Source organism: Carassius carassius, chromosome 3 (genome assembly GCF_963082965.1).
Source record: "Carassius carassius chromosome 3, fCarCar2.1, whole genome shotgun sequence".
In the NCBI taxonomy this organism is placed as follows: Eukaryota; Metazoa; Chordata; class Actinopteri; order Cypriniformes; family Cyprinidae; genus Carassius; species Carassius carassius.
Genome location: NC_081757.1, coordinates 42,346,194 through 42,367,649, shown reverse-complemented (window position 1 = coordinate 42,367,649; position 21,456 = coordinate 42,346,194). Strand labels below are relative to the sequence as shown.

The following is a 21,456-nucleotide window of genomic DNA, read 5'->3' as shown; positions in this document are numbered from 1 at the left end:
TTTAAGGCTGGATGTGAGGTTGCCATAGCAAGGTGTTAAAAGTTCTCTTAAAGAACATAAATGTGACCTGGCTTCCTGTTTTTATTTTTTTTAGAAACCTTGTGTATATATAATGTGACGAAAAAATATGCTGTATTGTGCTGCACTGCTTTGTTTAATTCGAGAGACGTGTGAATGTGATGCTACATAATTCCCCCTCCCAGTCATGAGTTTCAAAGCGGCCTGTCAGACACTGAAGAAGCTCGCGCTAAAGAGAGCGCCGGGTATCTGGCACGTCGTGACCTCTTCGCTAGCGGCGTGGAGTCGGAGCGCATCGAACACAAGTCCCACAGAACCGTCATGAGGGAGTCGGCAGAGCGCATCTCGCTTAGCAAGAGGGTCAGTGGAGATCCTAGTCCTGTTCCTAAACACATAACTCACTACTGCTCTTGTGGTTAGAGATTAAATATACATTTCTCTTCATAACAGTTCTTAATGAATGGATATTTGTCAAGTAACACTTCCATCTTAAATTTACATTATAACAACTACAAATTGTTGAACTAAGCTGCAATATGGCTCTGAGTGCTCTCTTGCTTTATTACACTTGTGAAAAAGAAGCACATACTTTTAAAAAGAGTACTTACTATGTAAATGATATATTATGAAAGAATATACTTAAGTGCTAAGTGAATTAAATACTTTCCAACAATTAGCTGCATTTTATTTGCAATTAAAATTTATTTTGATTTGATTTTAAGAGCATATTTAATATAAATAGTTGAATGCTAGAATGCTTTTGACCCAGTTACATAGGACTTAAGTGCGTCTTTTATTAACAAGCATTTACGGTAACTAAATTATTCTTTAATGTAATTACTGTTGAAACCTTTATGTCATATTTAAATATATTTGCATTCACACAATTGTAATTATAAAGTTGCGATGTATTATTTTTAAAGATTTTAAGTTTAAATGTAATATCAAATAACACACTACAGTTAAAATTGTAATCAAGTACTTGGCATGTGCTTTAGTACATTAGTCAACACATCAAAATAAGTGCACTTTTTAAAAGCAGAACAAAAGATTTAAACAATGATTTAAAATATACTTTCGAGGTAAATTTTTTACAAATTATTTGTCACTTAAAGAGTACTTAAGTGTGTTCAGAAACAGTCATGAAAGTGTCTCTTAATTCACTTAAGTGTTTAATTTCATTAATATTATATTATCTGCAAAAACAATTTTCCAAAAAATATTTGTTTAAGATTTGAAGCACAGTACAAGTGCACATTCAGTACAATTAAGTGCACTTCTTTTTCACAAGAGTAGAAAAGAATCACTATTTGAACAATCTCCTAACCCTGTGTATCAAGCTTCATCATATAACTCAATTGACTTCAATGGTAACTTAAATTGTACATCCGATCGATAACAAAACCATCAAAAACATCCCAATTATGATGTAAACAGACACTAATTTTATTCAGAAATCGTAGATTATTTTTAGTAGTGCAGCAGCATTTTATGATATAAGCTTTTATTAAAAACAAACTCATACATTTGCAAACTGATTTGGCCTATGGGTAACACATTATTTTAAGGTGTCCTTGTAACAGTGAAATTATACATTTAAGTACTGAGTAATATTAATTAACTACATGTACTCACTATATGGTTAGTGTCAAGATTACGGTTATGGGGTTTTTTTAGGGTTATTGCATTATTTATTATTACTATAGTATATTATAGTAATTACATGTACAGTAACATGTTCAACAGGGATACCTTATAAAATAAAGGGCTATTGCCCCATGTTACTAAACACAAAGGTAAAATTACACACTCAATTAACAAATGAGTTTCATTGTTTCAAGTAATTTACTGTTTGAAGATTGGATTTTTATTGTTTGAACTAATTGTGCAACAGAAGATGCATTTGAGTTTGCTTTGATTGTAGGCTTTGAGGAACACTATTAAACATACAGTATGTTTCCTATTTTTAGATAGAAAAAGAGCAAGAAAGTATCACGACACAAACTTTATTTAGTTCTGATCCTGGGGCCAACAAACCGTGCCACCATGGTGCCAGATTTCAAGGGTTGTAATGTTTTATGTGGTTGTCTGGTGTGTTAATCTGTGGTGTGTGTTAAGGCGACTATGAAACTACTGTTGTCGACAAGTGATGTGCTGATCATTGCTGAGGGAATCCTCAAGGAGATTATATTTACACTGACACGACTGGACAAATAAAACCAATGACTTGTAAGGAGGCGCTTGATCCAAATGAATGTTCTGTTGAACAGCCTGAGTCTCAATGGACACATTATAAATGCTTAACACATTTTGTACAAATATTTTGGGAATCTGTTATAAATAGAAGATGCAATTGGAAGAATCACATTTATGGTAAGTTACCATAACATTCTTTGTCAAAAAGAAGTGCACTTAAGTGTATAGAAAAATATATAGGTATATAAATATTTAAGTTTATAAAAAACTGTAACTGCAGATAATACAGTATTTTAATATACAGTATTATTAAATTAAAGTTCAACTAAGTGACTTAAAAAGACACTATCATCACTTTTTCTTAACACACTTAACCACTTCAGCTGTTATTTTTATTTTTTTAAGGAATTAGGCATATGCAAAATTGGACCCACCGGTGGGTCCCCAGAGTTGATGTGGTTTTAAGTACACTTTTAAAAAGTGCACTTATTAATGATATGAATTAAATGTTTACAAAATGAAGTACACTTATTTTGATATGCTGACTAACAAAAGTCACTTATTTTAATGTGTTAACTAAAGCACATGTGAAGTACTTGATTAAAATTATAATTTTAACTGTAGTGTATTAGTTAATATTACATTTAAAGTTCATATATTTAAATTTTCTAAATTGCAAATGTAAAATGTAAAATAAAAATATATATTTACACATGTATTTAAATACAGAAGTATTATATTAATATTATATTATTATTAATATTAATAAAATAATTCAAACTAAAATATTTTAGTTTGAATTAATTAATATTTTAGTTGACCATAAATGCTTGTCAGTACATTCATAAGTGCTGTAGCCATATTTTAAAGACAATAGTAGTTACTTATAAATCAATTTCATATAAAATGTACACTTAAGTCCTATTAAAGTGAGTAAAAAACACTCTGAAGTTCAGCTAACTGCATTTAATATAAATTCAACCTATAATACATTACAATTTGATTGCAATTTAGTGTGCAAAAACATTACATTTAGTTCACACTTAAGTTTAATTTTTTCAAGTATATTATTTCCATGATAAATGCTCTTTTTAAAAGTAATGATACAGTGCACTTCTTTTGCACAAGGGATATTTATGACAGGAGCTGAAAGTTTTTACTTTGCATGAGCAAAGTCAGTAACGTATGATGTTTGATTCTTTTTAGAACAGTGTTTTTTAATATTCATTCCATTGCAATGCCTTGCCTTTTAGATTTCCATTGTAAGTGAATAACTGTAAACTGTTTTTATTTTTGTTATTTATTTTAAAAAAAATTACAAATCAAGGGATTAGTGAAAATCTTCTGAGGCAGTTTGCATCTTGACTTAGTAATGCGTTTAGTCATAAATGCATAACTGTTTTTTCCCTGCATGTTCATTATGCATTTATCACCAAAGAGTGTTGCCACGTTCTAAACACTATATGAATGGTTGCATGTCCTCAGATCCATGAGAACGAAGAGTACCATAAGCGTCTGAACGAGGACAGCCTGATGCACACACCCGAGTTTGTGATCAAGCCACGATCCCACACTGTTTGGGAAAAACAGTGTGTGCGGCTGCACTGTACCATCTCAGGATGGCCTGAACCACGTGTTGTGTGGTGAGTTCACACAAACAAACACACATGCACATATTTACACAAACACACATGCACATACTTACACAAACACACATTCACATACTTACACAAACACAAACACACATGCACATACTTACACAAACACACATGCACATGTCTACACAAACACACATGCACATACTTACACAAACACACATGCACATACTTACACAAACACACATGCACATGTCTACACAAACACACATGCACATACTTACACAAACACACATGCACATACTTACACAAACACAAACACACATGCACATACTTACACAAACACACATGCACATACTTACACAAACACAAACACACGTGCACATACTTACACAAACACACATGCACATATTTATACAAACACACATGCACGTATTTATACAAACACACATGCACATATTTATACAAACACACATGCACATACTTACACAAACACACATTCACATACTTACACAAACACAAACACACATGCACATACTTACACAAACACACATGCACATGTCTACACAAACACACATGCACACACTTACACAAACACACATGCACATACTTACACAAACACACATGCACATACTTACACAAACACACATGCACGTGTGTTTTTTTATTTTATTTCAGTTAAACTTGATGATTGAACAAAATGATTTTGAAATCAAAATTGCGTCCATTCGGGATATGTGTACACAACACCGCTTTCAACTAAAAACTGAAATATTTTAATGTGTTTTGGCTGTTCGTTTACATGATAAAGGCATGTTTCAAAGTGCAATTTTTTAAAAACGATACCGTTATCATCTCCATTTCTTTGTAATATTTGTATTGCGTTTGAGATTCTAGGGAGGGTAAACTTGGCCTTTTCAGTCAAAAAGCTCTGATGCAGTACATTATCCCAAAGTATTTCAATTAGTTCTTCTCTCCTAGGTACAAGAACAATGTCAGCATTGATCCGATGGCCAAGCCAGGGAAGTACAAAGTGGAGGGCAGCTACAGCGTCCACTCCCTGGAGATTAACAAGTGAGCACACATCCTCTTAAACAGACAGAGTGACATGCAATGATCGTGTGTGTAACATGTCTGTCTGTAATTCCAGGTGTGACTTTGATGATACCGCACAGTATCGTGTGTCAGCCATGAACAGCAAGGGCGAGACTTCTGCCTTTGCTTCTGTTGTCGTCAAAAGTAGGTCTGAAATGAATCATCACAAAATCTTCCTAATGAGAAAAACTAAAGAGTCGTAATAACGACGACACTAATGGTCAAATAGTCTGAATTAATTACGATTTTTTTAATGCTTTTGATTTAGCTCACTAAGTGAAATTAGTTTTTACAGTGAAAACAAGTTAAAAGGACAGTTTTCTATGTGAATATGTGATAAAATGTCATTTATTTCTGTGATCAAAGCTGTAAACTGATAATAATAAGAACCACTATTGATATCAAATAATATTAAATAAGTGCAAATAATAATTAATAATAACTAAGCAAATAATCATATTAGAATGATTTCTGAACGACCAATAATAATGTATGAATAATGTTTTTGAGCTATGGTGAGCAGAAGACGCTTCAACAACATAAAAAAACCTGATTATTCCAGACTCTTGACCCATAATGTACAACTTTCACAAAGACGTAACAAAAGTACAAATAAATCAATTTACTTATTATTTTGCTACTTATTTATTGTCTAATTCATTTAGTTTAATTAAGATCGTTTTTTATTTTTTTTTAACTTGAAATGTGTAAAGATGACCTGATATGGATCAAATCCAATGGTGAACACTTTTACTTGGCATCTACAGTATGTTCAAGGTTTTTTTGTATTCATTGCCATTACTTATGTCCCACTGATGGTCATAAATACGGCAGATCAGTGGAAAACGTCATGTGACTCAAATGTATAAATAGTGAGTAATTCAAATTCTGCTTACAGTTTTATTAGAAGAGTAGTTCAAGAAAATTCATAGTTTCTGTTAGGGTAGGTCATTGCTAAATGTTTCAAAATGGGTCATAAGGGGATCATAAGGAAAACATTGTCCAATTATCTGATAAAACATAAAAAATCTTGTTGTTTTGTTATATAACATTAGGATTCAAAGGAGAAGTTGATGAGTCTCTGCCGTCTCCCAGACTCCGTAAGTATTTCAGTATAAAACCTGATACTTAATTGCTCTCTTTCACAATTTCTGTATATGTGCTTTGCTGAAGTGTGTGAAGCTTTGAGCATGAGGCTAAAGTTTTTCATGAAAGCTGGCTAATGGCTATTTTGTTTTGATTCGCTGGTGCAGAAAGCAGAAATTTCGGCTTCAAAGGTAACCTTGAAGAAGGTTTTTCTAGTTCTTTTAATGTTTCAGTCTCGTCTGGTTTCAGTGACCATCTTATATGCATGATCCTTTCTTCTCATTGTTTTACTTTTCTATAACATTCAGGAATGCTTGGATAAGTTACATGCAATGTGCTGGATTAATACCCGGTTTTAAATATGGAATTGCTATTATCCCAATAGTGCATGTTTGTTTCCAATCTTGAAAAATTAAACATTCAATCGTCCAAGATTTAAGCTTTACAAAAAGGCCCGTTGTAAGTTACTTGATAGAGTCAGTTTGGAGAATAAAAATGAACTGTTGAAAAAATCTAATGAGTTTTACAGAAAATAATTCCATCACTTAATGGAATTATATATATATATATATATATATATGGATTTGGATTTGGCAAAAGTGGATTTGGACACGTGCTGAGTGCACTTGTGCCTTGCGCTTTACACTTTGCGTTTAGATCGTTAAAATAGGGGTCCTATATCTCGCAATTACAACTTCTCAATTCTTGCATCAATATCTTGTGTTTATTATTTCCGTTTCCAGTTTCTGTGTGTGTATTTGTATTCATCTTCATGGAAGTGTCTCTGTTTTTTATTCTTTGTTTGTCTCAGCATTGTTAATGCAAATGTCTTCCTATAGTCACTTACATTCATCGCTCTTTTGTTTTCTTATTGTGTTTTTTAATAATTTGTTTTGTACCTAAATGATGCCTGCTGTCAGTCTCCTTTCAATGTGAAAAGTTCCCAGATTCATTGTACATGAACTGTATGTGTATCATCTTAAATACCTGCATATGTGCATAATCCTGGAGTCTTACCCATGGATATTGCATTTTGATTATAAAGCTGAATTTAATGTGTGTGTACTGCAGTACCGTGTCTGGAGTATGGAGTGAAGTTCGAGACGCACATCGTGGAGAAGTTTGGTGTGTCTTTTGGTCGTGAGGGTGAGACGCTGAGTTTTGGCTGCTCTGTTATCATCTACCCGGCACTGCAGCGCTTCCAGCCTGAGATAGAGTGGTACAGAGACGGTAAGACTGGGACCTCTGATAGCATCTCTCGCCAAATTGATCAGTCATCAGGGGCCAGATTTACTAATAGTTTATGCCAGCGCAAACCGTCTTTAGGTGCTAAAATACAGTCAGGATTTACTAAAGACGCGCAGTGAAGAATTAGTCCTGAAAAGGCATGGACACAGTGTGACCTTATTGAATATGCATTTGTAGGAGTTTTTCTTTCAGATGCAAAATTTATGGGAGGAGAGTATTAAAATGAATCATGCAATGAGATTTACTAACATTTGTGCCATTATTTAAAGCCCCAAAAAAGCATGTCTTAAAGCAGACACTAATTTGTGCTGCTCTTGGTAGATTTTCTTGCTCATTATAGAAAGGATTTGGTTGCGTCTGTGTTCTTACGTATTGTAAATAAATCACACGCAGAATCACCAATGTTAAAACACTTCATATTTCTGTGGTAACTGAGAGTTCAAAAAGATTCATGAGATATTTGAAATTTAAATCTTTTAGATGGTCTTTATTAGCACTTTTGATCAATTTAGTGCATTTTAGATGAATAAAAAGTATAATGTTTTATTTTACTTGGTAGTGCATCGCAGTTTCCACAAAAATATTAAGCAGCACAGCTGTTTTCAACATTGATAATAATCAGAAATGTTTCTTGAGCACCAGGTCAGCATATAAGAATGATTTCTGAAGATCATGTGACAGAGACTGGAGTAATGATGCTGAAAATACAGTTTTGATATTTCACTTTTGATTTGTTATTTTAAATTGTAATAATATTTCATAATTCTACAGTTTTTACTGTATTTTTGGTCCAAAAATGCATTCTTGATGAGCATAGTTCTTTCAGAAACATAAAAAACTTTTGACTGTATATTTTCCTTTATTTTCTAAAGTGTATTTTCTGCCTAGGGACACATAATCAGAATCAGAATCAGAAAGAGCTTTATTGCCAAGTATGCTTGCGCATACAAGGAATTTGTTTTAGTGACATAAGCTTCCAGTAAACAGAGACAACAACACACAAAAAAAAAAAAAAAAAAAAAAAAAAAAAATTTACAGGAGAATTACAAATTGGCAAATAAATAAGTGTATAAACAATTGTGCTATAAATGATAATGGAATAGGATTGAGTGAGATGCAGGAATGTTCTAGGATGGAGGGGTAACAAATAAATATAAGGATATTGCACATTTTTGCATAAGCATAAGTTTAAGTGGGAAACATTTAACTAATGCATGGATGTATTTATTTGTGTTTCAGATAAACTGCTGGTGCCATCAAAATGGGTTCAGATGCACTGGAGCGGCGACCGAGCGACTCTTACTCTCTCACACCTCAACAAGGAGGATGAAGGACTCTACACACTTCGCGTCATCACCAAATCTGGCTTTGAGACTCATTCAGCATATGTCTTTGTCAGAGGTGAGGACTAATACACTCAGCTATTTCTAATTGAGCCTGCTGCATTATTACAGGCCAAAAGCTTCATACTGGTAATATTGTGACACACTATTTTGGCTTGTACTGCATGAGAGATTTGCATGTCTCTGTAAGCCTCGTTCCCAGCTCATGTTTCTTTCTAAATTTATCCCAGTCATGCTGTTTCTGTGCCGTCATGACATTCAGATGAAGGAGCTGTGAAACTGCCTTGAAGTTCTCAACACTCCCTTAGTTAAAATACTGCGATACACTTTATAAAACTTCATTGGCATTTAGATTTTAATCAACAACACTGTACTATGCTTTGTGAAAAAGTACACTTAAGCATAGTTACAAAAAGAGTACTTTTTTGAAAAAAAAAAAAGTATTTTTCTTTATTTTATTTTTTTATTATTAATTATACACTTGCTATACAAGTAAACACAAAAACAGGTGCAGAAAGTTTTCACAAACAATTACAAAGAATTAAATTCAAAATTTTTAAGCTGAAAAACTGATGTAGAGCAGACTCCAATAATCTTTATATTCAACTTTGAAAAATCTTTTTCTTTTTTTACAGTTATATATATATATAAAGTAAATTTCAATTAAGTTATATTTTTAAATAAGTACTGTTAGCTGAACTTTTAAGTGCTCTTATGATCCACTTAAGTAGGAATTCTATGTAATTTTAATAACAACTTCTTAGTCTTTGAAATGTAGTTAAAGTATAAAAGCCAGTTCAAGCCTATATGATAATTTGAATATACTTTGTATGTTTTTTAGTCTATGCATCAAAATAAGTATGCTCTTTAAAGCACAACAAAATATTATTAAAATAAAACAATTTAAACAGTAAAACTTAATTTGACATTAATACAAAGGGCCATTTAAAATATGTATTTAAGGGTGTAAATAAACAGTCATGAAAGTGTTTCTCTTTAAGTCACTTAAGTGGCCTTTTATTTCTTTAACATTATCTGCAAGTACAGTTTCATAAACATATGCTTTTAAGATATGAAGTACACTACAAATACACATTTATTACAAATAAGTGCACTACTTTTTCACAAGGAATAGCATGCAGTTACTAGATGCAAACTAATTGTGATTGCTTAAAGGATTCATTCAGACTTTATTTGACTTGTGTGCTTGTTAGATGCTGATGCGGAGGTTGCAGGAGCTCCTGGTGCACCTTTAGATGTCCAGAGTCTGGACGCCAATAAGGACTATGTCATTGTTACCTGGAAGCAGCCTGCTGTGGACGGAGGAAGCCCCATTTTAGGATATTTTGTTGACAGGTCACTGCATCTGTATACAAACAACACACAGATTCTAAAGAAAACAATTGGTTTTCTTTAGAATCTAATTGAGAGATTGATATGGCTAGAATAGGGAATTGATTTTTACTATATCTTTTGATCAAACTGCAAAAAGTGTCTCGTTTTCCAGTGCAAACCACTAAACAGTCTTAAATCAAGATACAAAGCTTATTTTCTGAGAAACTGATTAAAATGAAGTGAGTTTATGTTTGGAAAAGAACAAATATCTGCGAGTGGGTTTAGAAAATAACATAATTCAAAGGGAAAACTAGTTTTCATATCCCATTGACAGGTATTTGTTCTTGTTTTAAGAATAAACCGACATCACATTATAAATTTCTCAGAAAACAAGACTTTATATCTTCATTTTGCATCTAAATTAAATGTATCTTCATTTAAGCAACATACTTAGGAATATACTGAGGAACATCAGATTGTATTTCTTCATGCATTAAATTGTATTTCCCTCCCTCTTCTCGCTGCAGGTGTGAAGTTGGTACGACACACTGGTCGCAATGCAATGACACTCCGGTGAAGTTTGCACGCTTCCCTGTAACAGGTCTGGTGGAAGGACGAAGCTATGTGTTTCGAGTGCGTGCGGTGAACAAGGCAGGCATGAGCCATCCATCCCGTGTGTCTGAACCAGTAGCTGCTATGGACCCTGCAGACCGCACTAGAAAAGGTACAGCCAGGTCAACAGAGCAAATGCACAAAAACTAAACGCAAAGCAAGCAGTAAAATTCACTGTTGTTCTGTAGGTCCCTCTGCTCCTTGGACTGGACAAATCATTGTGACTGAGGAGGAGCCTGTGGGTGAGAAATGTCAAATCAAAATGATATTTTTTACGGGTTTAGGCTGTTATTAAAAACCTTTAAATATAGAGAGTACTATAGAAACCACCATAGTTCAGCTAAACATGTGATTCTGTAAGTCATAATAGAGAGAAACTTAATAATCATGACTTATACTCATTTTATTGAGAAAATATTTACTTCCTGTATCATTAATATGGCTTAGAATCTCAGTATCTCATAATAAAAAGAAACTTTCTCATTACAAGGAATTTCTCATAGTAAAGACTTTCTTTATCTCAATAAGAAACTTTCCCTTAATTCTGACTTTCTCATAATACTGATAAACCTTCTTGTATTCATGAGTTAATGTTATAATAATAACAAATCTCTTTATTATGACTTAACATCTCATAATATTGAGAAAGTTTCTCATAGTGACTTAATATCTCATAATAATGAAAACTGTGAGTAAATGTTATGAAATTAAGAAAATAAATATCGTTATTATGATTTAACATTGCATTAGTGAGAAACTCTTTTACAATAAGTAATGTTTTCATAATATCTCATTATAGAAAATTACTCAAAGTAATGACTTTCCATATCATATCCATGAGACACTTTCCTGTAATTATGACTCAGTATCTTATATTTTTTATGACGTAATGTTATATTTAAAAAAAATCATACATCTTAACATCTCACAATAAGAAACTTTCTCTAAAAACTTCTTGTAACAAGAAACTTTCTCATAATAATGACTTAGTATCTCATAATAATGTGAAACTCCTTGATATTAATGAGACATTTTATCGAGTTAAAAAAAGAAAATAAAAGAAATCTTATTATGATGACTTAACATTGTATTATGAGAAACTTTCTCATAATGACTTCGTATCTTTCAATAAGAACATTTTTCTCATAAAAAACAGTTCTTGTAATTTCTCAAAATTAGAAACTTTCTCATAATAATGACTGATAAGAAACGAATTGCTTATTTAGAGAAGTTTCTCAATTTCACAATTTTACAAGAAACTACGGCATTGCTAAGAGAGCATTTCTCATTATTATTAGATGGTAATATTATGAGGAAGTTTCTCATTCTCAATCTTACAGATTTTTACTCAACTTCCACAGGGAATCTCTATTAAATAATTGTATAAAAATCCTGATACAGCTTCACAAGCACATGGAAAAGTGCATTGGTCAAGTACTGTATTTCCTTGTCCATTGTATTCTCTTTCAAAATCCCAAAGTTTGTTACCTAAAACTGATCAGTTAACTTTCGGTACCAATATCACATGCTGCATTTTGCATTTGATCTTGAATTCATGTAGAGGGAGTGGTTCCCGGCAGACCTCGTGATCTCTCAGTCATTGAAGCCACTAAAAACTATGTGGTGTTGAGCTGGAAGCCTCCAGGGGACAAGGGCCACGAAGGGGTTATGTATTACGTGGAGAAGGTCAGAGAGCAAAACAGAAATTAACTTCATAACCACTGCCAGTGGCATTTATATATTTATTAATGCTTTAGTGTATGTTGAAGACTTGTTGTAAATGGTTTAGTAATAATGTATGTGTGTGTGTGTGTGTGTATCCAGTGTGTGTCTGGCACTGACAGCTGGCAGCGAGTCAACACTGAAATCCCCGTCAAATCTCCACGTTTTGCTCTTTTTGATCTGGCCGAGGGAAAATCTTACCGCTTCCGTGTTCGCTGCTGCAACTCAGCTGGTGTTGGTGAACCATCAGAACCGACTGAAGCCACCACGGTTGGGGACAAGCTGGGTATGATATGTTCAATATCAGCCTCTAAACCAAGCAAAAGATACAGGAATATTTGATGTTTTTATGAGTATGACCTCTTTAAATATATTATACTGTAGCATATATTAATACATGTCTCTCTGGAATACTTGTGGTAATTCTGATTGGTTTATCGCACATCGGGAAAACGGAATTCAGTGCTACTTTCATGTCCTGCTGTTCTTGTTTTATACAAACGCAACTAGTGGCATCTTGTGTCTTAATTATTGATAGCTATTAGAGCACTGAAAACTTAAAAATTGTAACATCTAACCTAAACCTAAATACATTAATTTATGCCAAACAATACAAATTTTTATGGATTAAATCAGGTAGAAAAAAACTCTTTCAGGTAGAAAAAAACTCTTTATGGTAAAAGTTGCTGCTTTTTACAGAGCAGTTGTTTTGAAAATTTAAAGGGTTGGTTCACCCAAAAATGAAAATTATGTCATTAATGACTCACCCTCATGTTGTTCCAAACCCGTGAGACCTCCGTTTATCTTTGAAACACAGTTTAAGATATTTTGGATGTAGTCCGAGAGCTCTCTGTCCCTCCATTGAAACTGTGTGTACGGTCTACTGTCCATGTCCAGAAAGGTAATAAAAACATCATCAAAGTAGTCCATGTGGCATCAGAGGGTCAGTTAGAATATTTTGAAGCATCAAAAATTCATTTTGGTCCAAAAATAGCAAAAACTATGACTTTATTCAGCATTGTCTTCTCTTCTGTGTCTGTTGTGAGAGAGAGTTCAAAACAAAGCAGTTTGTGATATCCAGTTCGCGAACGAATCATTCGATGTAACCGGATCTTTTTGAACCAGTTCACCAAATCAAACTGAATCGTTTTTAAACGGTTCGCTTTTCCAATACGTATTAAAGAGATGGTGTTCTGCATACCTTGACCGTAACGAGTGGTTATTTGAGTTACTGTTGCCTTTCTATCATTTCTAACCAGTCTGCCCATTCTCCTCTGACCTCTGACATCAACAAGGCATTTTCATCCACACAACTGCTGCTCACTGGATATTTTCTCTTTTTCTGACCATTCCACGTTCAGAGTCACTTAAATCCCCTTTCTTCCTCATTCTGATGCTCGGTTTGAGCTTTCACAATCGTCTTCAGTTTCTGCCATGTGATTGTCTGATTAGCAATTTGTGCTAATTGAACCGGTGTACCTAATAAAGTGGCTGGTGTACAAGTGGGTGCAAGACACAATAGTTCATTAATGTAAGTGAGGATAGCAAAATAAAGTAAACTGTGACATATTACACCCAAAAACTCTTCAACAGTGGACTACCAGTAAAATTGATAAAAATTTGGGACCAAAAATGTTATTTGTTACTTTGACCTGATAATGCTTTGTTGCATACCATTCTATCCAAGTTATCTGACATTATCAAGATGAATTTGTTCTGGCACAGTTTAACTCTTGAGTTCTTGTCATATGTTATTAACATTTTCTAAACTATGGCGAATAAACTGTGATAATGGGAATGTGTCTGAATAAATTTAGGTTTGACTGTTCTTGTGGGATTTTAAAACCATTTAAACTCATGTGCCTATTTCATTTCCATGTCATTATTTTTGGCGGGTAAAAAGCAGAATGACTGTACATGTTTGTCTTGTTAAAACTTAAAATCTTGGTTAAAAGCTGTTTGCTGTTTTCCTTTGCAGAAGCTTTGATTGTATTACCAAAATAATTACTGCATTCAGATAACTGTTGGTTGGTCTTAAATATAATACATTACATTATATAATAGCATAATGTGTCATAGTTACATTTTTATGCAGATATCCCATCAGCCCCTGGCCGTGTGGTTCCTACTCGCAATACAGACACATCTGTGGTGGTTTCATGGGAAGCTTCACGTGGCGCTAAAGAGCTGGTGGGCTACTACATTGAGAGCAGCATTGCAGGGAGCAACACTTGGGAGCCATGCAACAACAAACCAGTTAAATGCACAAGGTATAACGATGCATACAATGTAATTATAATTAATGAAAACACACAAGCAAGAGTGCTGCTATACTAAATACCACAACTGTAACATGGCCACAGGTACAAGGCAGTGATCACAATCTATAATTCAGTACAACAGTTTGATTCCAAAAGTGATATTGCTTTTAGACAACATTTCTATAAACTATAAAACGTTATGAGGTGTCACATTATTTTCAGGGAAACGCACGTCTAAAGTAGTTCCAGGCAGGTTTTGACCGCATTACAATTCCATATCACTTCTCCAAATGATTTCAGATTTATTTCAAATGTCCTTAAACCTACTGCAAAACAACCAAAACCTACAAATACACTGACCAAGTTCAAAACATTGTAAACGATAGGATAAAATTGACTATTCCCCACAAATTCACAGCAGAATGACTGAAAGCATGCTTTCTTTTCAAACACATAGAATAAAGACACTGTTTGCGTCATGGCCGCATTGCCACTTCAAGTGTGGATTACTTTTCTGATTATTCAATGACCTATTGGCAAATATTCTGTATTAAAAAAACGCTATGCAAATATTTTATAATCTCTTTTTCCCTCGCATTTTTAATAAATCAGGCCAGCCAATAAAATTGTCTCTTTTAGTCACATGTTAACAGCTCTGCCGTTAAAGCTTCGACTTTTATCTTTTTACTTATGTATTTGGTGTTACAGCAGTTTGAACAGCAGTTTAAAAGCAGTTAAATATTGTTAGCCAGGTTTTCCCCCTCGTTTTCTGTGAGAAACAGAAAGTTAACTGGGATATTTCTAAGCGCCACCCGCTGGCTGAGAGTGAAGTTATTTTTCTATTCAGGCCATTCGCCTTTTTTATGCATTGCTCTGAAAAGACAAATAGTCTATATGGAAGCCCCATTTCTGCCACTGAATACTTTTTTTTAAAAGTAATTGCAGCTTTTTATCTCAATTCTGACTTTTGCGAGTTTTTGTGAGAAAGGAAGTCATAACTGCAAGATGTAAACTCGCAATGCTGAGAACATAATATTGTCAGTCTTTTTTTTTTTTCCTCAGAACTGGGCTTTATTACTCGCAATTGTGAGTTTATATCTGACAGTTCTGAGAAAAAGTCTGAATTGCGAGATACAAACTCACAATTGCAAGAAAAATTGTCACAATTGTGAAATACAAAGTCACAATTGCAAAAAAATCATAATTGTGAAAAAAGTCCGAATTGCGAAATATGAACTTGTAATGCAAAAAAAATCAGAATTGTGAAATACAAACTCGCAATTGTGCAAAAAGTCAGAACTGCAAGATGTAAACTCGCAATTCTGATAAGATAATATTGTCAGTCTTTTTCACCACAGAACTAGACTTTATAAATTGCAATTGCGAGTTTATATCTCACAGTTCTGAGAAAAAAAGTCAGAATTGTGAAATGTAAACTGGCAATGTGAAAAAAGTCTAAATTGTTAGATACAAACTCACAACTGCAAGAAAAAAAGTCAGATTTTTTTTTAAATACAACCTCGCATTGCGGAAAATGTCATAATTGTGAAATACAAACTCGCAATTACGAGAAAAAAGTCAAAATTGCCAGAAACAAACTCGCAATTGCAATTTTTTTAAAGTCAGAATTGCGAGATGTAAACTCGCAATTGCAAGAAAGAAAAGTTACCTTTTTTTTTTTTTATTCGGTGGTGGAAATGAGCTTCCATACATCTGCGAAATGTGAATTTTTTTAACTGGTTGTTGTAAAAATGTCAATAGGGAGTGAAGGGTTTATGAAGGGTAAATTAACAATAATATAAGCAACAATACAATGTTCGTCTTAGCACGCTTCACTAATAAATGCTTGAACTGTTTGTTTGAGATTTAAATTTTAGGTTGTAACATTAATATCTGTTCATGTGTTTATGCAGGTTTATCTGTCATGGCTTGACCACTGACGAGAGTTATGTTTTCCGAGTAAGAGCCGTCAATGCTGCAGGAATCAGTGAATTCTCCCAGGAATCAGAAGCCATTAAAGTTAAAGCTGCTATTGGTAAGTCATTAATGCACTCCTATTGGTATCATTAAGGTCTTTAGAATATGATTTCACTGTTCCAGCTTTCACTTTTTAATTCCGACCACTGTACTCGACTGTAACGCATCCCACATGTCCTATATGACACATTTGTGTCAAGGCCACCAAACTCTAGCTCCGCTCCCTGCATTCCTCCCAGGGGTCAGGACTTGTAGACCTCCTCTAGTTTGGGTCACAACTGATCCAACATAGTGGTGACTACAAAACCAGCTCACCCACTCTCCCACGTACACTCCTTCCCACTCCCTCAATCTTTTCAAACCCGTCCCTTCTGCATGTCTTTCACGCTTTCTATGTCATGACCTTTAACAGACATGAGACTTTCTGTTGAGCGTCATGCTCACTTATTCAAGCTTTTATTAAACACACCTTTTTCTAATCAAAGCAGTACTCTCTGGCATAAAAACTCAATGTGAACAGATACATTTACAATAATTACAACAATAAAACACAATTCAACATAAAACAGCGTAAATTGGAATTGGACTTTATAACATTATGCAAAGAGATCTATTTAGAAGAGTGTTTTTTGATTGCTGTCTCTGTTTGTTTGCTTTTTAGCTTGCAAGATCAAAAAATAATAATAATAAAAAATTTTGATTGGCAAAAGTAGTTTCATATTGTAAAAGTTATACTATTTTTAACGTAGCTTCAGATATGAGGAAAAATCGGTGCCGGTTAAAATATAAAACTACCCATAAACCATAAATATTAGTATTGCAATTTTACTGTTGTTCTGTTAATACACACACACACACACACACATATATATATATATATATATATACTTGAGTTTTATGTGCCTTGATGTAACACAATAGTGTGATGTTGTTATTTCCTTTTTTCATAAAGGTTTAACAATTGCTTAAACCTGTGTGACTTTAAAATGCACAAACTAAACTAAATAACTTTATCATCTGCCTAAATTAAACTTTCCTTTCATTCCCCTTAGCTCATTTCTCCTGAAAATAACTTGCTGTTTTATTGCTTGTTTTCATTGCCTCTTTTCATAATTTGAACAGAATATTGCAGAAACAAATGTGATTATCTCTTGCATGCATACAGACTTATGCTTAAGTTTTCTACTGAGATGAACTTGTACAGTTAGACTAAAATAATTAAATGTGAAGCATTCTGAATGTGATTGTGTTTGAATTCATGTCTGCTCTCTCTTGCTGTTTCTCTGCTAACTCCTATAGGGGGCGGTATTCTTCATGGTGTGTGTCTGGAGTCAGGGGGTAATGGGGTCGAACTAACCCAGCACAGCTCTTGCGGAGTGGGCAGGCATGCAGCGCCGCACTCCCCTGCTGACACGCATCTAACACACGTAGCTAATGCTAGCAAGAGGGTTGAGGGAGGGGGTCAAAACACTGGCCACAGAGGCCATCCAACTGCATCAGATGAAGGCAAACTGGGCAAAAGGGACAGTCAGCGAGAAGCAGAACCTGCTTGTGGGCAGGAAACTACTAAACAGGTTGCAAACTCTAGCACTGAATTGTTAAAGCCCAAATGTATCCTTAAGGAGTCGGCAACAGAATTGCCGGACAGTCGTAAGTCTGCCGTAAACTCTTCTCCGGAACAAGAGAATGCAGGAGAGCGAAAGAGAGGACGAAGAGGCGCAGGTGAGAAGAGAGAGAGAAAAGCATCTCTCTGGAACGTCACCCATCGCCATCCCTCCTCAGAGTTGGCCTGCCTCCATTTTCTCCTTTCCTGTTGTTTTTCCATTCATTTTTAATTTCACTTCTTTTGCATCTTGAATTTTCACTCTCTATCCTTTTGAAACACTTATTTAGTGTACTGCAGTTTATCCACTTATCCGCTCATTAATCATTTATTTGCTCATTATTGTCAGATTGACCCTTGAGGAAAAGATGTACATTTTATCATTTTTTAAAAAGAGTACTAATTACAGAAAGAATATAATCTAACAGTATATACTTAAATACAAACTGAATATAATGTTTTCATACACTTAATTGTAAGTTAACTGCAATGTAATAAAAACATTGTATTTTACATTTCTATTAAATGCAAATATAAACTATAGTTTACATACATTTAGAAGATTTAATACACATTTTTATTATACATTTAATACACTTAAGTGGGTCAAAAAAGCACTCAAGTTCATCCTATGCAACTAAATGAACTTTAGAGAGTGCATTTTTGACACACTTAAGTAAGACTTAAGTACATTTTATAGTTACTTTTATAATTTTTGAAATATGCCAAATTTTTGATAGGCCAAATATATTCACAATCATTTAAGGTAAATTAAAATATACTTTAATGTAAATTCTATTGAAATGTGTACATCATGTATTTAAACACATTTCTAATTACACTTTTGTGTAATGTAATAATTTGCAATGTAATAAATTTTAAATATATTAGCTCTAAATGTATTGAATAACATACTAGAGTTAAAAATATAATCAAATACTTTGCATTTGATTATTTGATTTATTATTGTTCTTAAGTGTGTTTTTGAAACAAAAGATTAGTGAACATTAATTTAAATAACTTACAATGGTGTAAAAGTAAAAGTTTTACATTATTACACTTTTTAAAAGTGTGCTCAAGTGTGTTAAGAAACTGACATGAAAGTTTCTCTCTTTAAGTCACTTAAGTGGCCTTTTATTACATTATTATATTATCTGCAAGAACTGTTTTTAAAAAATATAATTTTAAGATTTAAAAATTCACTACAAGTGCACATTCAGTACAATGAAGTGAACCTCTTTTTTTACAAGGGTCGACATAAGACTCTCATGAAATTAGCATATTGCAGTTGTTTTATTGTGCTTGTAGTTATGCAACATGCAGATAAGACTGCTAAAATCAATTGGTTGGTCAACCACAACCACATTGGAAAATCCAGATAAGACCAGTATCTAATGGTTTCTTGCTGATCCAAGCTGGTCTACAACAGTTCTAAAAACAAACATGACCATCTTAAACTGGTCTAACCTGGTTTTTCCAATCAGGAATTTTAATACATGGTAAGTCTTCTCAGCTGCAGACTTTGAAACCCTCAAATAACATCACTATCCACACAAATGCATCAAGGGATCCTCTTTGGCTTCTTTTATGCCACCAGCCACAACTGGCAATATGCTGGACACCTCCATACTATACAATACCCTCCTTAGTGCCAGTCTGTATTTTTACTGTTCTGTGTTTGGTTTAAATATGTTACTCCACATACGCTGGTACACGCTCAGTCTATCATAATTTCCTGTATACTGTAAATATGCTTCACTGCTAACTGTAGTGTTCTGTTATGCCAGCTTCACCCACCCCACCCTACGGCATCTCTGTGCTGGAGTGTGTGCGGGACTCGATGGTATTAGCCTGGAAACAACCCACTTTCATCGGCGGCGCTGACATCACTGGTTACTTCGTTGATTACCGTGAGGTCATCGGTGGAGTCCTGGGAAAATGGCATGAGGCGAATATTAAAGCTGTCAGTGAGCGAGCTTACAGAGTAAGTAGGACATTTGTGTATTAACAAGTAAAATATTAGACCATGCTGTGGCTGATTTGTGAACTCCAACCTTGTCTTTCTGTCTAGGTTTCAGAGCTAAAGGAAAACATGCTGTACCAGTTCCAGGTACGTGCTGCCAACATGGCTGGTGTGGGCATCCCGTCTCTTCCCAGCGAGACATTCAAGTGTGAGGAGTGGACTATTGCTGTACCAGGTAGACACACATGAAATATGTTATAAATCTGTTAGATACTCAATGATTTGTATGCTTGCTCCCACACACCTTGATACAATAACACACACACACACACACACACACACGTTTGTTTTTGTGAAAAGTGTGTTCATCCCATAGGCGTTATGGTTTTTATACTGTACAAACTGTATATTCTATGGCCCTACACCAACCCTACACCTAACCCTAACCCTCACAGGAAACTTTGTGCATTTTTACTTTCTCAAAAAAACTCATTCTGTATGATTTATAAGCGTTTTGAAAAATGGGGACATGGGTTATGTCCTCATAAGTCACCCTTTCCTTGTAATACCTGTGTCATACCCATGTCATTATACAGAGTTGTGTCCTGATATGACACAAAAACAAGAGCACGCACACACACACACACACACACACACACACACACATACCATACTAACACTTACAAGAATACATTTACAGGAGTTATCAGAATGATCTTGAAATGTTAGCTATCAGTATATATGTTCGTTTGTCCAAGTCATTTTGTATTTGGCACCTATAAACATTGTCACATTCTTTACTTGCATAATAAAAAATAAAATAAAAAATCCTAAAGAAATCCAGTTAAAATCAGAATTTGGAACTTATCCTTAAGGATTCTATATATTCCAAAAAAAGCTAAATAAAAACTAGACCTATTTGAACATAAATTTCCCATGACTGTTATGATTCCACTAGAATAAAACAGACTGTAGTTTTAAAGCATGTGCTTCTGAATTTTAGAAGAAGTGTTCATATGATATTTAACTTCAATCTGAAAATTAAAGACTATTAAACTTAAAGACTAAAAGTACATTTTCACTTCATTCATCACATCGGCTCTATCTACATTAAAAACCTGTTTTTAGGACCACCCCATGACCTCCAAGTGCAGGAGGTGCGTAAGGACTCTCTGGTCTTGCTCTGGAAAGCGCCGGTCTATCAGGGTCGTGATCCTGTCAATGGATTCTACATTGATATCAAAGAGGCTGACGCAGACTTTGAGATGTGGAGAGGAGTCAATGAGAAAGCTACTGACAAGACATTCATGAAGGTTTGTATGCATTGTGACATTGGTATACCCTTGAGAAAAAAGTACTCTTTAGAAAATGTTTAAATCCAAACACTTTTTCAGTAAATAAT

At 34.1% G+C, this 21,456-nt stretch overlaps 1 protein-coding gene across 6 annotated transcripts in view; it reads left to right on the top strand.

Annotated features, from left to right (window-relative positions):
* The window catches only part of myom1b (myomesin 1b), a 40,264-nt gene that overhangs the window by 6,366 nt on the left and 12,442 nt on the right, over nucleotides 1-21,456 (top strand). For 3 of the 6 annotated variants that reach the window (XM_059539067.1, XM_059539049.1, XM_059539040.1), the window contains exons 4-21: nucleotides 204-378; nucleotides 3,700-3,857; nucleotides 4,791-4,883; nucleotides 4,960-5,048; nucleotides 5,960-6,004; nucleotides 7,062-7,220; nucleotides 8,478-8,639; nucleotides 9,796-9,937; nucleotides 10,444-10,640; nucleotides 10,717-10,770; nucleotides 12,090-12,214; nucleotides 12,353-12,536; nucleotides 14,346-14,520; nucleotides 16,425-16,546; nucleotides 17,788-17,805; nucleotides 19,879-20,075; nucleotides 20,163-20,289; nucleotides 21,183-21,367. In XM_059539067.1, coding sequence (XP_059395050.1) covers nucleotides 204-378; nucleotides 3,700-3,857; nucleotides 4,791-4,883; nucleotides 4,960-5,048; nucleotides 5,960-6,004; nucleotides 7,062-7,220; nucleotides 8,478-8,639; nucleotides 9,796-9,937; nucleotides 10,444-10,640; nucleotides 10,717-10,770; nucleotides 12,090-12,214; nucleotides 12,353-12,536; nucleotides 14,346-14,520; nucleotides 16,425-16,546; nucleotides 17,788-17,805; nucleotides 19,879-20,075; nucleotides 20,163-20,289; nucleotides 21,183-21,367 — 2,407 coding nt within the window. The remainder of the gene's footprint in view (nucleotides 1-203; nucleotides 379-3,699; nucleotides 3,858-4,790; nucleotides 4,884-4,959; nucleotides 5,049-5,959; nucleotides 6,005-7,061; nucleotides 7,221-8,477; nucleotides 8,640-9,795; nucleotides 9,938-10,443; nucleotides 10,641-10,716; nucleotides 10,771-12,089; nucleotides 12,215-12,352; nucleotides 12,537-14,345; nucleotides 14,521-16,424; nucleotides 16,547-17,787; nucleotides 17,806-19,878; nucleotides 20,076-20,162; nucleotides 20,290-21,182; nucleotides 21,368-21,456) is intronic. The other 3 variants (XM_059539058.1, XM_059539079.1, XM_059539073.1) reach the window with 2 other exon arrangements.